The 13135-nt window shown below is 38.5% G+C and overlaps 1 protein-coding gene across 2 annotated transcripts in view; it reads right to left on the bottom strand.

Moving 5' to 3' along the window:
• SPATA5 (spermatogenesis associated 5) overlaps nucleotides 1-13135 on the bottom strand; it is a 211496-nt gene that overhangs the window by 183608 nt on the left and 14753 nt on the right. For both annotated transcript variants that reach the window (XM_040967253.1, XM_040967254.1), the window contains exons 4-9: nucleotides 12620-12678; nucleotides 11384-12028; nucleotides 10398-10527; nucleotides 10111-10167; nucleotides 8889-9012; nucleotides 6472-6727 (exon numbers count right to left, since the gene is read on the bottom strand). In XM_040967253.1, coding sequence (XP_040823187.1) covers nucleotides 6472-6727; nucleotides 8889-9012; nucleotides 10111-10167; nucleotides 10398-10527; nucleotides 11384-12028; nucleotides 12620-12678 — 1271 coding nt within the window. The remainder of the gene's footprint in view (nucleotides 1-6471; nucleotides 6728-8888; nucleotides 9013-10110; nucleotides 10168-10397; nucleotides 10528-11383; nucleotides 12029-12619; nucleotides 12679-13135) is intronic.

Genomic DNA, 13135 nt, shown 5'->3' with positions numbered 1-13135 from the left:
AATTCTAGAGTCTATATACACGTACCCTGTTTCACAGAACAAATGATACTCTTGGAAAGTAACATGAAAATACAGATTTTATCAATTAAATCTGACATGCATGATCCCTGCAGCTGCTGCCTGGGACTGACCCTGCAGCACCTGGGTCCCAGCAATGGCTGAACTTGTGATTCCAGCTTCCTCCTCTTAACTGCCCTGGCTGGCAGCAGATGCTCACACCCTCCTTCCCACTCCAGGTGGACTTCCTGCCTCTTGGCTTCAGCCAGGCCCCACCCCACCCTAGTTGTTGCAGGCATTTGGGTGGTGAGCCAGGGGATGAAAGATACCTCTCTAAGCTGGCACAATGGCTCAATAAGCTAATCCTCAACCTGTAAACACCAGCATTTCACTTGGGCACCAGTTCAGTTCAAATGCCAGCTATTCTACTTCCCATCCAGCTCCTTGCTTAGGACATGGGAAAGCAGTAGAGGATGGCCCAAACCCTTGGGATCCTGCACCCAAGTGGGAGACCCACAAAAAATCTCCTGGCTCCTGGCTTCAGACTGGCTCAGCTTCAGCTGTGCAGCTATTTATTTGGGAAGTGAATCAGCAGATGGAAGATCTTCCTGTCTCTCTCTCTCTCTCCTGCTCCTTGTAAAAATCTGCCTTTCTAGTAAAAATACAAAAAAAAAAAAAAAATCTTAAAAAATTTCTCACTCCCACTACCTTTCAAATATATATACATTAAAGATCACTGGAGCAAATAACATTAATGCAACTAATTCCATGTCTATCATTAGATCATGTGTGGCTTTAATAGCTTCTTCAGGCATCAATATCATCTGCCAGTCTGACTCACAGGATGCAGTACCTCCAGCACCCAGTGCAGTGCCTCACTCAACGAAAACATGAATGGACTCCGCTCACTCCCTCCTAAAATTTCATTCACTTCTACATCTTCAGTCACCAGGCAACCACTGCTAACTCCTAAATCCACATTTCTAACATAGATCTCTCATCTCTAAAGCCTGTGATGCAAAGTCCTGCACACTAGACATAGAGAGATGGGGGAAAAGAAAGAATAGGCAGAAAGAAGGCACGTCAACAGCCCAGACATGTGCTGATGACAGCATGAACTACACTGGCAGCAATAAATTATTTTTAATTTTTAAGAACTCCAATTCTGAAAACAGTGAAAATAGAGCTAACAAGGTAGGTAAAGAAAGAACAAAAGAGAAGCAAGAGAGTAACTTGGGAGTAATTTATTTAAATAGACTGGTTTGATTTTTGATTGCTTTAATTAAGATGAAAGCTTTTCCTCAAATTTTATACTTTCATATTCTTGACAAAACAATCCAGAAATTTTTCCACTAGCAAAGTAAATGGTATATGTCATTTGGAGTTTAAACAGAATCAAAACACTGCTCATTTTTCTGAAATGAACCATTTAGCACCAGTCATTTCATATGAGTTGGAAAAGTAATACTTAGCATCTACATCATGATATACCATCTCCAAAGTATCTATAATATTTATACAAAGAAAAAAACTCCATAATCGTAACAATAACATTCTATCATTACATTTCAGAATTTAAAGACAGGAAATGTCATTCTTCCAAGACAACATGCGACATAAGTACTGAATATATATCCACTCACAATATGTGGCTCTTTCAAAGTTCCTTAATAAACATGACTATCATCATGTACACATCAATGAAATCTCTTTTCTGCCTTCTGTTGCCGTACTGCAGGCATACAGTGATTTCTGAAGGCAAGATCAGGTTGGTGAGGGAGGGAGCAGACTCAGGCTTGCCTCTGTATGACACAATAGTTCTCAAAGTTCAGGAAACCTTTCCAGGAGGCTATCCCAAAACAAATCATACATATTTCTAGGTAGAAGAAAAAATTTTGAAGAATTTTTATTTCTATTGGAAAGACAGATTTAAAAAGAGAAGAGACAAAGATATTCCATCCACTGGTTCACGCCCCAAGTGGCCCCAATGGCCAGAGCTGGGCCAATCCAAAGTCAGGAGCTTCTTCTGGGTCTCCCATATGGTAGTAGGGTCTCAAGGCTTTGGACAATCCTTTTACTTTCTTAGGCAACAAGCTAGGAAATGGATGAGAAGTGGAGCAGCTGGTACACAAACTGGCATGCACATGGGATCCCGGCACTTGGACGTGGAGGATTAACCAGTTCAGGTATTGCACCAGGCCCTAGTCTGAAAAATTCTTAACAATGTTTGAAAAATTCTTCACCCAGATCCAATTACAATAAAAAAAAAAACCGAGTAAGGTACTAAAGACCTCTACCACATGCTTCTGATACTCCTCACATTAGATAATCAAGAATATGTCATAGGGTCTGATAAGTTAGCCTGGTGGCTAAAGTCCTGGCCTTACATGCTAGGGATCCGATATGGCACTGGTTCACATCCCAGCTGCTTCACTTCCCATTCAGCTCCCTGCTTGTGGCCTGAGAAAGCAGCAGACAACGGACAGTCCAGCCTTGGGATCCTGCACCCGTGTGTGAGACCTAGAAGAAGCTCCTGAGTTTGGATCGGCTCAGCTCTGGACATTGCAGCCACTTGGGGAATGAAACAGCAGATGGAAGATCTGTCTGTCTTTCCTTCTCTCTATAAATGTGCCTTTCCAATTTATTTATTTCCAATAAAATAAACAAATTTTTATAAAAAAATACATCATAATTTATCTGGAATATTGGCAAAATTCAAATATGCTTCTACCAGATGGCGTAAAAATATACATCAAATGTGAGAATTTATTTATTTATTTACTTTTAAAGATTTATATAAAGTAAGATATACAGAGAGAAGGAGAGACAGAGGAAGGTTTTCCGTCCAATGATTCATTCCCCAAGTGAGCGCAATGGCAGATTCTATGTGGATCCAAAGCCGGGAGCCAGGAACTTCTTCCGGGTCTCCCACATGGGTGCAGGGTTCCAAGGCTTTGGGCCATCCTCCACTGCTTTCCCAGGCCACAAGCAGGGAGCTGGATGGGAAGTGGAGCTGCCAGGATTAGAACCAGCGCTCATATGGGATCCCAGGCGCATTCAAGGCGAGGACTTTAGCCACCAGGCCATGCCGCCAGGCCCAAGAATATTTTTAGAAGGAATCTACATACTTTCCAGAAGAAAAGGGCAGAAATGTGCAATTTGGTGAAACTAACTGAGAGACTACACACCATGACCACTCATGCTATGCTGCGGAGAACTCTATTCATATCAGTGCTCAGAAGCAGAACAGGACAGTGAACGGCTTACCAACATCTCTCAGCTAAGCTCTCCAATACTCCCATTAGTTTCCTGGACTTTATTTAGAAATATTCAATTCTTATAGAACCAATACGTTTATTCTAACTTACGATTCGAAAATTGGTGGACAATATTATAAGCACAAGCGTTCTATATTACACTGTTAAAAGCATAGGAGAGGCTTCACAAATTGCTATTAAAATAAGCTGAGGGTAGGTAAGAGAGAGAGCTAACAAGGTATATCTCAGAACTCCGGCCAAGATTAAATTTTCCACACCACAAAAGTTATACTAATTAAATCCCATATTGTTACGGGACCTACGTAAGTGCTATAATGACAAAAATCATTGTTTAAATAAGAGTCTTAATTCTTCCTGTTCTGTGATGATTATCTTATCAAGGTCCAAGTATCTGGTATGAACATGTTGAAAAGATGTGTAATCCACCAGGAAGCTAAAGATAAATTCTTAGATATGTGAAGCAAATACTTCCTTTCACTGTAAACAAAACGACACAGACCACTTCTTGAAGAAATCAAGCTCTATTTATATTCTCCCTCCTGAAATGGCCCAGGCAGCCTTAGAAGGATAAGTTTATAATAAATCCCTGTATTTGGAAAACACTGTTGCTAAGCATCTTCTAACATTCAACAGAGTTTATATAAATCATGTCACTGCTACATAATTAACATTTCATGTTTTCCAAGAGTTCAGAATGCTTATCTATGTTGTTCATTTAAAACATTATAAATTTTGAGGGAATTAATAAAAGGCCATGCAACTAATTAATTAGAAAGTCAGTCTAATCCTAGGAGGAATACAAGCATAGACATTAAATATCAGGATATGTCAGAACGTCTCCTGTAAACAGCGTGTCCACTTGAGATAAAACATTTCAAAATGCAGCTGCTTTTTGCTTAAAAAGGTGAGCAACAAAGCATTACATGGTTGAACAAGTCAAGGCATATCAAACCACACTCCAGCTCAAAAATCAATTATGAAGAAAACCTAGGAAGTGAGAGTAAGTTCCACATTCAAACATCAGTACTGAGCATTATCTTTAACCAGTTAATACAAGACAACAACGTTGAAACCAACACAAACGGCCATGACATTTCCAACTTTCTAATCCATTACAGGAACAAAGTTAAAAGATACCGGAAATATTTTGTGACACTCCAAAGGTTAGAAAAGTCAAGAGCAAGCACAGTGCAAAACTATAATATCACTCTCACAAACTATGATATAGATCGCAAACTCTTGGATTTTTAAATTTTGTATGAGTATCCCCCACACACTAACATTTAGAATGCAAGAACCCTAGAGGAAGCACTGAGGAAGCACCTGTGTGTAGGTCACTCACACAGGCACTCCGAGGATTGTGGAAGAAAGGCCTCCTGGACGAAGGTCACCAGTGACACCAGCGACAGCAGATACTTGCTTATTCTTTCTAACTCTTCCTGCCCTTTTATTCTCATTTCCTCCTTGCTCTCCCTCACATTCTGAATATGCCATAGTTGTGAGGCCAGTAAAAGACTACTTACCCCAATTTCCTCAAATTATAAATGAAGAAAACTAAGGCTCAGAGGAAGCAAAGACCAAAAACCTAATTGGAAAGTTTGCCCATCTTCAGATACCTATTCCCTATATTATCACGCCTTTTCCAAAACATTCCTTGCAAAGCCTAGCACTGTAGCACAGTATTTTTAGCCACAGCCTGTGACAACAGCATCCCACATTAGCGCCAGTTCAAGTCATTCCTTGTTAAGGCACCTGAGAAAGCAGTAGGAGATGGCCCAAGGCATGGGGCCCTTGCCACCTACAAGAGAGAGAGTCCCAGGCTCCTGGCATCAGCCTGGCTCAGTCCTAGCTGTTGCGGCCATTTGGAGATTGAACCAGTGAATTGAACATGTCTTTATTGCTCACTAGCTATCTTTCCCTCTATAACCCTGGCTTCGAATAAACACAACTTGAAAAACTTAAAAAACAAAAAAGCCTCTAAAATAATCAAATCTTTCTTCAAAGAGCCTTATAAATACAAACTGGAACACCATAACTAAAAAAAAAAAAAAAAAATCCTCCAAACTATAAAGCAATTTAGAAACATATGTCTATGCAAAAAAGGGAGAGGGGAAATAAATTAAGAAAATCTCAGATTACCACAAATTCTGAGGCATAGTCAACCTTTAAAAATTATTAGAAAATAAACATATCTCCTTTGGCATAAATACACACACACAGACACACACACACCAGACGCTGTTTCCAGTACATTACTGTGGTGAATCAAGCACTTCAACTGCCCTGATATGAACACATTTTCTATGCTTAAAGCTACTTGGAAGAACTGAACCAACACTAACAGGCCTCAAGGACTTCCAAAGTAACTACAACTATATTTGGAAGCACAAGGAGGCAAATGAATAGTAATAGCCCTAAAAAGCTTTCACAGTAAAAATATCATTGTCACATAACCTGTGCAATTCTTGAGTTTTGCTGAGTGTTCTGCAGTACTCCAACAAAGGCTAGGATGTTCCTTAAAGAAAACTGTGATCGGGCACGGCGCGGTGGCGCAAGTGGTTAAGGCCCTCGCCTTGCACGCCCGGGATCCCATATGGGTGCTGGTTCTAATCCCAGCAGCCCCGCTTCCCATCCAGCTCCCTGCCCGTGGCCTGGGAAAGCAGTCGAGGACGGCCCAAAGCTTTGGGACACTGCACCCGCGCAGGAGTCCCGGAAGAGGCTCCTGGCTTCGGATCGGCATAGTATCGGTCGTTGTGCTCACTTGGGGAGTGAATCATTGGACGGAAGATCTTCCTCTCTGTCTCTCCTTCTCTCTGTATATCCGCCTTTCCAATGAAAATAAATCTTTAAAAAAAAAAAAAAGAAAACTGTGATCCTCCTCCAGCCACTTTTCCCTAATTTCCACAGTGTAAAAGGAAAATACTGCTAGCACAGATAATGCCATCAATGCAACAGGTTACCTGTATGCACGTGCATGTGTGTAAAATTAGGAAGTCTGGAAGGAGACAGGGTTACTATTATCGGGTAGGATTAAGGGTTTTAAAAATTTCTTAATTTTCTGAATCATCCGTTGTTTTAAATAAACATATACTTTGACTATGTAAACAATTTCTATTAAGAAGAGAGATATAAACTATCAGCATGTCAAGAAACTGAAGTACATAAACACAGATGTACCAAGACAAATCATGCTCACCTGCTTCATTACACAAAGCTTTCAAGTCCGCTCCAACATATCCATGGGTACTGTTTGCCACCTGTAACAACTCAGCTTTACTGAGCAAATGAGGTATTCGTCGAAGCAGTTTCTGGAGTATGTCCAGCCGGTCCTGAGCTTTAGGAACACCAATTTCAAACTCTTTGTCAAAACGTCCGGGTCTTCGGAGTGCAGCATCCAAAGCATGAGGACGATTTGTAGCTCCAAGCACCAAGACCCGTCCTTCAGTTCCTTCCTAATAAAATAACATGAACAGAAATTGCCTATTTTTCTCAAAGTCCAAAAAATGCAGAAATGGAAAGGCAGATAAATGCTACACACATATGAAATGGATTTCAGTGGTTGAGGCAATGGGTTCCTATCGCTAGTACTTTTATCGTTTAGGAACTACAATGTTTCTTCCCATGCCAAGTCTTCCAATACTTACCACCTAGTGTAAGTGATGTCTATCTTTTCTCACCTTGATATCATTGTTACAAACAGGTAACACTCTACCTCAAAGTTTGCCCTTTTAATTGTTTCAGGTTGTCTATACCTCTACTCAGAAACAAAGATAATGAATTACACATTATTCAACTAAAACAAAACTCCATCAGGAAGCTGTAGAAAAGCCTTCCTCACAAATGGACTTTTTTTCTTTTTGATAAGCTTTAAACTCCTAAAATCACAAACCAAGATGCAAGTGTCAGTCACCCTTGAATACATACAGATTTCTACTCTGAAAATGACATCAGGAATTTACATAGAACCACAACCGTGGTCAGCCAGTTGTAGAAACTATGCAATAATCCATCAGATGACCCAGGCGGAATCTCAGAGACAAACACAGCTAGAATGTGGTTCACCTAAGGAAATTCAAACCTGATCAATTACTCTAGCTGTGCCAATTAAAAGTGTATAGTGAAATACGAACTCAGAACAAAGATAAGCATTTAAACACAAGCAGCTCAAACACAACAAAACACTCAATTCTCCAACTTTATAAACTGAAAACAAAACCTGGGACACAGCAATCACACCTAGGTGATCTCCCAGGACAGAAAACCAGGAGGTCACCCAATACATACCAGATGACAATTCTTTAACACTGCCTCAGAATTAGTAACATGTGAGTATATAACAGAGTTAACATCACTTTTAAGATTTATTTCTTTTTTATTATAAAGTCAGATATACAGAGAGGAGGAGAGACAGAGAGGAAGATCTTCCATCCAATGATTCACTACCCAAGTGAGTGCAACAGCCGTTGCTATGCTGATCCAAAGCCAGGAGCCAGGAACTTCCTCCAGGTCTCCCACATGGGTGCAGTATCCCAAAGCATTGGGCCATCCTTGATTGCTTTCCCAGGCCACAAGCAGGGAGCTGGATGGGAAGTGGAGCTGCTGGGATGTGTACTGGCTCCCATAAGTGATTCCGGCACGTGAAAGTAAGGACTTTAACCACTACACCATCGCGCCAGGCCCAACATCAAACTTTCATATTCCTCCCATATTCACATTCTATCCAAACAGTTCTAATTATTCAATTTTTTAATGTAGGAAAAGAGGACTTAGGAACAAATGATTTATAAAATATCTTTGGGTCCCACCACACTCTGATTCTACAAACTTCAATAATATACCGTGTGGTGTAAGAAGTACATTTTTCTGTCTAAAGGATATCAGAACTTTTCTTCATTCCTGTTATGTAGTATTATGGCCCTCCTTTCATTATCAACATATAACTTTTATTATAAAAAATGTATATGTTATCATGCAATCTGGGAACAGTGACTAAATTCTTCACAAATGTTATATAGAATCAAGCACTGTGTACAGTAGTTAAGCCATTTGGGATACCCACACCCTTATCAGAGTTCTAATTCAAGTCCCAGTTACTCTACTTCCAATCCAGCTTTCTACTAGTGAATACTGTTACTGGAAGGCAGCAGATCACTGCTAAACTATTCTGACCCATGCCACTCTTGTGGAAAACCTGAATGGAATTCTAGGCTCCTGGCTAAAGCCTGGCTAGCATGGGCTGAAACAATCAATTTTTACATTATATCAAGATTCACAAAATTCCATCATAAACTTCCTAAAATTCTATCACTGAATCTTCTACACTGCTTTTGCTTTAGGTTTTTAAATACCATTTATAAAATAAATCCATCATGACATGTTATTTTATGTGCTAGAAAAACAAGCCAGGTTATAATGCCCTAATTTCACTAAAGCAATTAATTGAAGCAAAAAAAAATTTTTAGTCTTTCCTCTAGTTGCTATGGTTAATATTTTCCTTTTATCCTAGAATTTCCCAGACAAAATCAATTAATTTTTACTACTACAGATATATTCATTTATGTGAATAAGAACCAATCCCTTCCTACACAGAAGAAAGAGCAGTGCTATACTTACTGAACCAATACCATCCATCAGGGTTAAGAGGGAAGCTACAACTCTCTTCTCCACTTCATTCTGAGCGCCCTCTCTTTTAGGACAAAGTGCATCCAACTCATCAATAAAAATAAGTGATGGGTGCCTTAAAAAGAAAAGGATAAAATGTAATTTGATTCATATTTCCTTTTAAATTTTACTTAGTTTTATACTTGAAATGCAACAATCACATTTAGAGTTTACTTTGTAATATTACAAAGGCATTAAAATATTAAGATGAAAAACTTTAGAGAATAGGTCTAGCCCAATTAACTCACCAACCTTATATTCTAATCTATCTGCTTGAGATGGAGAGCAGTCTATTGCTACTGAGATGAGCAGAACTCTCCCATAATGCATACTATAATGACCAGATCAATTCAGAAATTGAGGTCAGAAATGTCCCTTGAAGCAGGATTAAAGTCAGAAACATATAAAACAGAAATGCACTCTTCTTTTTAACCTGTTAAAAAGGGAGCTTTCAAGTTGACCAATTCTCTCACAAAAACATGTGAATTTTCTCATAAGAGGAAACCTCAACCGCCATTAACAAAAACATAATACAGTATATGGTATAATGCATACTAAGTATCAAACGTTTGGTACTAGAACTAAAACTTTATTTCATCTACTCTTACTTTTAAAATACCACTTATTTTGGTAAGAGTAGTAATAAGAAGTTAAATATCATAACATTGGTAAAGACACAGCCACTATTATGATTAATGCTACATACGCCAACTTACATAAAATATTCATTATGGTATAAAAAATCTAGCCTAAAGCCAGGAATAATCAATACTAGTTTTAAAAGAGCAAAATATTGGCTCCATCAAAAGTAAAACAGAATAGTACAACAAAGCCTGAAGTATAAAGAACTAGGATCATACAGTCTAAGGGAGCGAACTGTAGGATATGTCCAAATACTCTCAAGGAGTAGTCACAGATTTACATGTTCAACCAAGGTCACATGACTTCCCAAGCAATAGCCTGTATTAAATGTCCTTTAGTAGTTCCCTGGTCAGTTCTAAAAACAATGTTACACAGTAGTAGGTTAAGACAGAATTTCAGTAAATCCACAATCTATTTCTAGTACCACCACTTTTTAACTTTCGCATCTTAACTGTTCTTTATGTTTTGCATACAATGCAAGTTCTCACTTTAATGCTTTTATAATGATTCCAAAATACATAAAAATAAATACCTCTGAGTAGCTTCAGCAAACACATGACGTAATTTTGCTTCAGTCTCACCATAGAATCTGTAATAAATAAAATCACGGAGTGTTTCTTAATGTCTTAACATTTTTCTATAGTAACCAAAATGACTTTCGAAGTATTTCTAGAAATTTTAAACTACATTCCAAAATTGTTTCAAACTTGATTTTAACATGTTAAAAATCAAACTTAACATATTTCATTGTTTACTCATTCTTAAAAACCATTTTTAAGAAGTATACTTAATATTAACTTTAGTAAAACATGCACCTACTTGCTTATAATCTCAGGACCATTGATTACAGAAACAAATGCTCCTATTTCATTTCCAAGAGCCTTGGCAATCATTGTTTTTCCAGTACCAGGAGGGCCATAGAGTAACACTCCTCTAGGGGCAGGAATTCCTAGATACCAAAAAAAAAGAGACAATGTTAGATTCTGCATTATTTGATTTCTTATAAACAATGTAATGCAATTTCAAGCCAGAGTTATAAAACAAAATTTACTTTGCAACATAAAACAGAAACAAGAGTGAGATCTTCCTGTTTCTCCACCTCACTAAGGAGCCCTAACAATGACACCTTGTAGTGATTTATTCTTTCTGTAGAAGATAAATCAGGGTGGGAATCACAGGGGGAAAAAAATCCCTGATTGCCCATAATGATACCATGCCTCTTCCCACAAAGCACACTACCCTGATAAGAAAAAGTCCAAAACGGACAGACAATACAAGCCATTTCCTATCCCTATTTTCCTTCAACTAACCATCTTAGAGAGTACAGACACTACTAGTGAAGTATCAATCCAACGGTTCACGTCACAGTCATGATGAAGGGAAAAGCAGAGGACCAGGAAGCACAGACCAACCATAGGCCAGGGATCTGGGCAATGCCCACTCAAGGAGAAGTCATGACTTTCTTAAGAGTTAATCCTTTACCCACTTGCTTCAATGCAAAAGAGATCTAAGTACAGCTACATTTGTCAACACAAAAGTTTCATCTAATCTATGTGAATACTTGGTTAATTTCTTCAGCCATTACAGATGGTTTAGATGGCAAAACACTATTCTAGATGCAAAACAACTGTTAAAACACATTATTAGAAGAGACAAAGCTCCCACTAACATTATAACCTAAAACTACAGTACAGAGGATGGATTTTAATGGGATCTTCCAAGCCTAATGCTTTGGAAATAGAAAAACAGTGAACAAGTGCAACTGTTTTTGGTTGGAACACTGGGGTTCAATAAAGCAAACATACCATAAGTCTTGAAAAGTTCAGGCTGCTTCAGGGGTAATTCAATCATTTCTCTGATTGCTTTCAGCTCACTACTTAAGCCACCTATCATGTCATAAGTTACTTTCAATGAGTTGTCTTGTTCTTCTGCATTTGTACGAATCTTTGTAAAATTGATTTTTGTTGTTGAAGAAATAAAATAAAAAGTATCAGTATTGCACTTGGCTCCCACGCAGATGGACTGCAGCAGTTTCTCCTCACTGTTCTGTTGCTCACTGCTTTCGCTGGCAGGCTCAAAGTTCCATGTAAGGCTTGTCACTTCCTTGAGGCCAAGTTCACTGCCATTTCCAGGGCTCTGTGTAACATTCAATGAAGTGTCACTGGCTTTTTTTACACTTCCATCATCTCCTGGTTTACAAGGAGTACTTTTTGATGCCGGGCTTTGGGCTACTTCAAGATTTAACTGGTTTAGCTGGAAGGACAGATCTAGGCTACTGGTTTCCATGCTGGACTGTTCCAAGGCCACTCCTTGGGCACCAGTTTCAGTGTCACTCTGAGGTTTTCCCAGTACCATGCCATCTGCCCCTTTCACCCGCAAAACTTGCAGCTTGCACAGTCGTCCATAAAAGGTACAATACAAAAAGTTGCCTGGTAAAATAATCTTGCCATCTAGGAAACAATTTAGTAATTTAGTAAATATACATCAGCACCATTTTTTTTTTTACCATTTTAATGCTGGCACAGGAATTCTTTTGCTGAAAACAAAACCACTAAATTGCAAAAGCTCAAAAGTACATTACTAGAAAATACTTGTCTTGAAAAATGGAAACTTATTTTCCCTGATGATATACACACTATCTGGAGAAATGAACACTGGATAACTCTGAAATCCCCTACACCCAAAAAAGCCAAGATTTTAGTAAACATATCAACAAACAGCCAGGTATCCCAAATTCAATAATAAAACTAAAATAGCACACCTAAACCAATACTCCAAGATAATGCTTCTCACTGAAAAAAGAAAACGCACAGGGCTAAAATTCTCATTTCACTAAGGGATATGTCCACAGACACACCACATACACCTATTCTTTCCATGCTCAACTGCCAATCAATTAAGAGGACAAAAAACACCTTTCTGCCTTAGGACAGTAATTCAGTGAAGGGAATACACTCTAAGCTATTTAGAAGAACATAAAAACTAAATGACACTCCACTGATACCTCACTGCTGCAAGATTAATTTAAAAATATCCCTTACCTAGTTTTCTCAGAATACAACCAGTCAGTTCTTGCTCATTAATTTCTGTATCTTTGTCACTGCAGAATGGGAGACAGGGGAAGGGAGGAAGGAATCAGGGTGGAGAATAAAAATCAGCATTAGGTCCACCAGAAACTAAACTGTAGCACAAATGAAATATACACAGCTAATGTATAACCAACCTAGAAATCAACATCTTAGAAATGTTTGGAATAACTCACACTCATCAGATACCTCATACCCAGCGAAAACAACATTTGCAGTTTGGTGCCCTAAGGACCATTTTGGTGTTCTTCAAAGTACAGCACACTATTCTTTAGTAGATCAAGGAAACTTTACAGTTATTCTAATCTAGCATTTTCTCTTTTCATTATTAGAATAACAAGTATCTGGGTACATTGAACAGAAAAAGGTAATTACTGCAAAAGGCTATAATTCATTTCTTACAGACATGTGCATATATACAAGTATGTGTACATATCTTTATGGACATGTAAATACACATTTATATGCATG

Source organism: Ochotona curzoniae, unplaced genomic scaffold (genome assembly GCF_017591425.1).
Source record: "Ochotona curzoniae isolate NIBS_2020 unplaced genomic scaffold, NIBS_Ocur_1.0 scaffold_4506, whole genome shotgun sequence".
Lineage (NCBI taxonomy): Eukaryota > Metazoa > Chordata > Mammalia > Lagomorpha > Ochotonidae > Ochotona > Ochotona curzoniae.
Note: the sequence above shows the minus strand (reverse complement) of the source record. Positions and strands in the feature narration are given on the sequence as shown.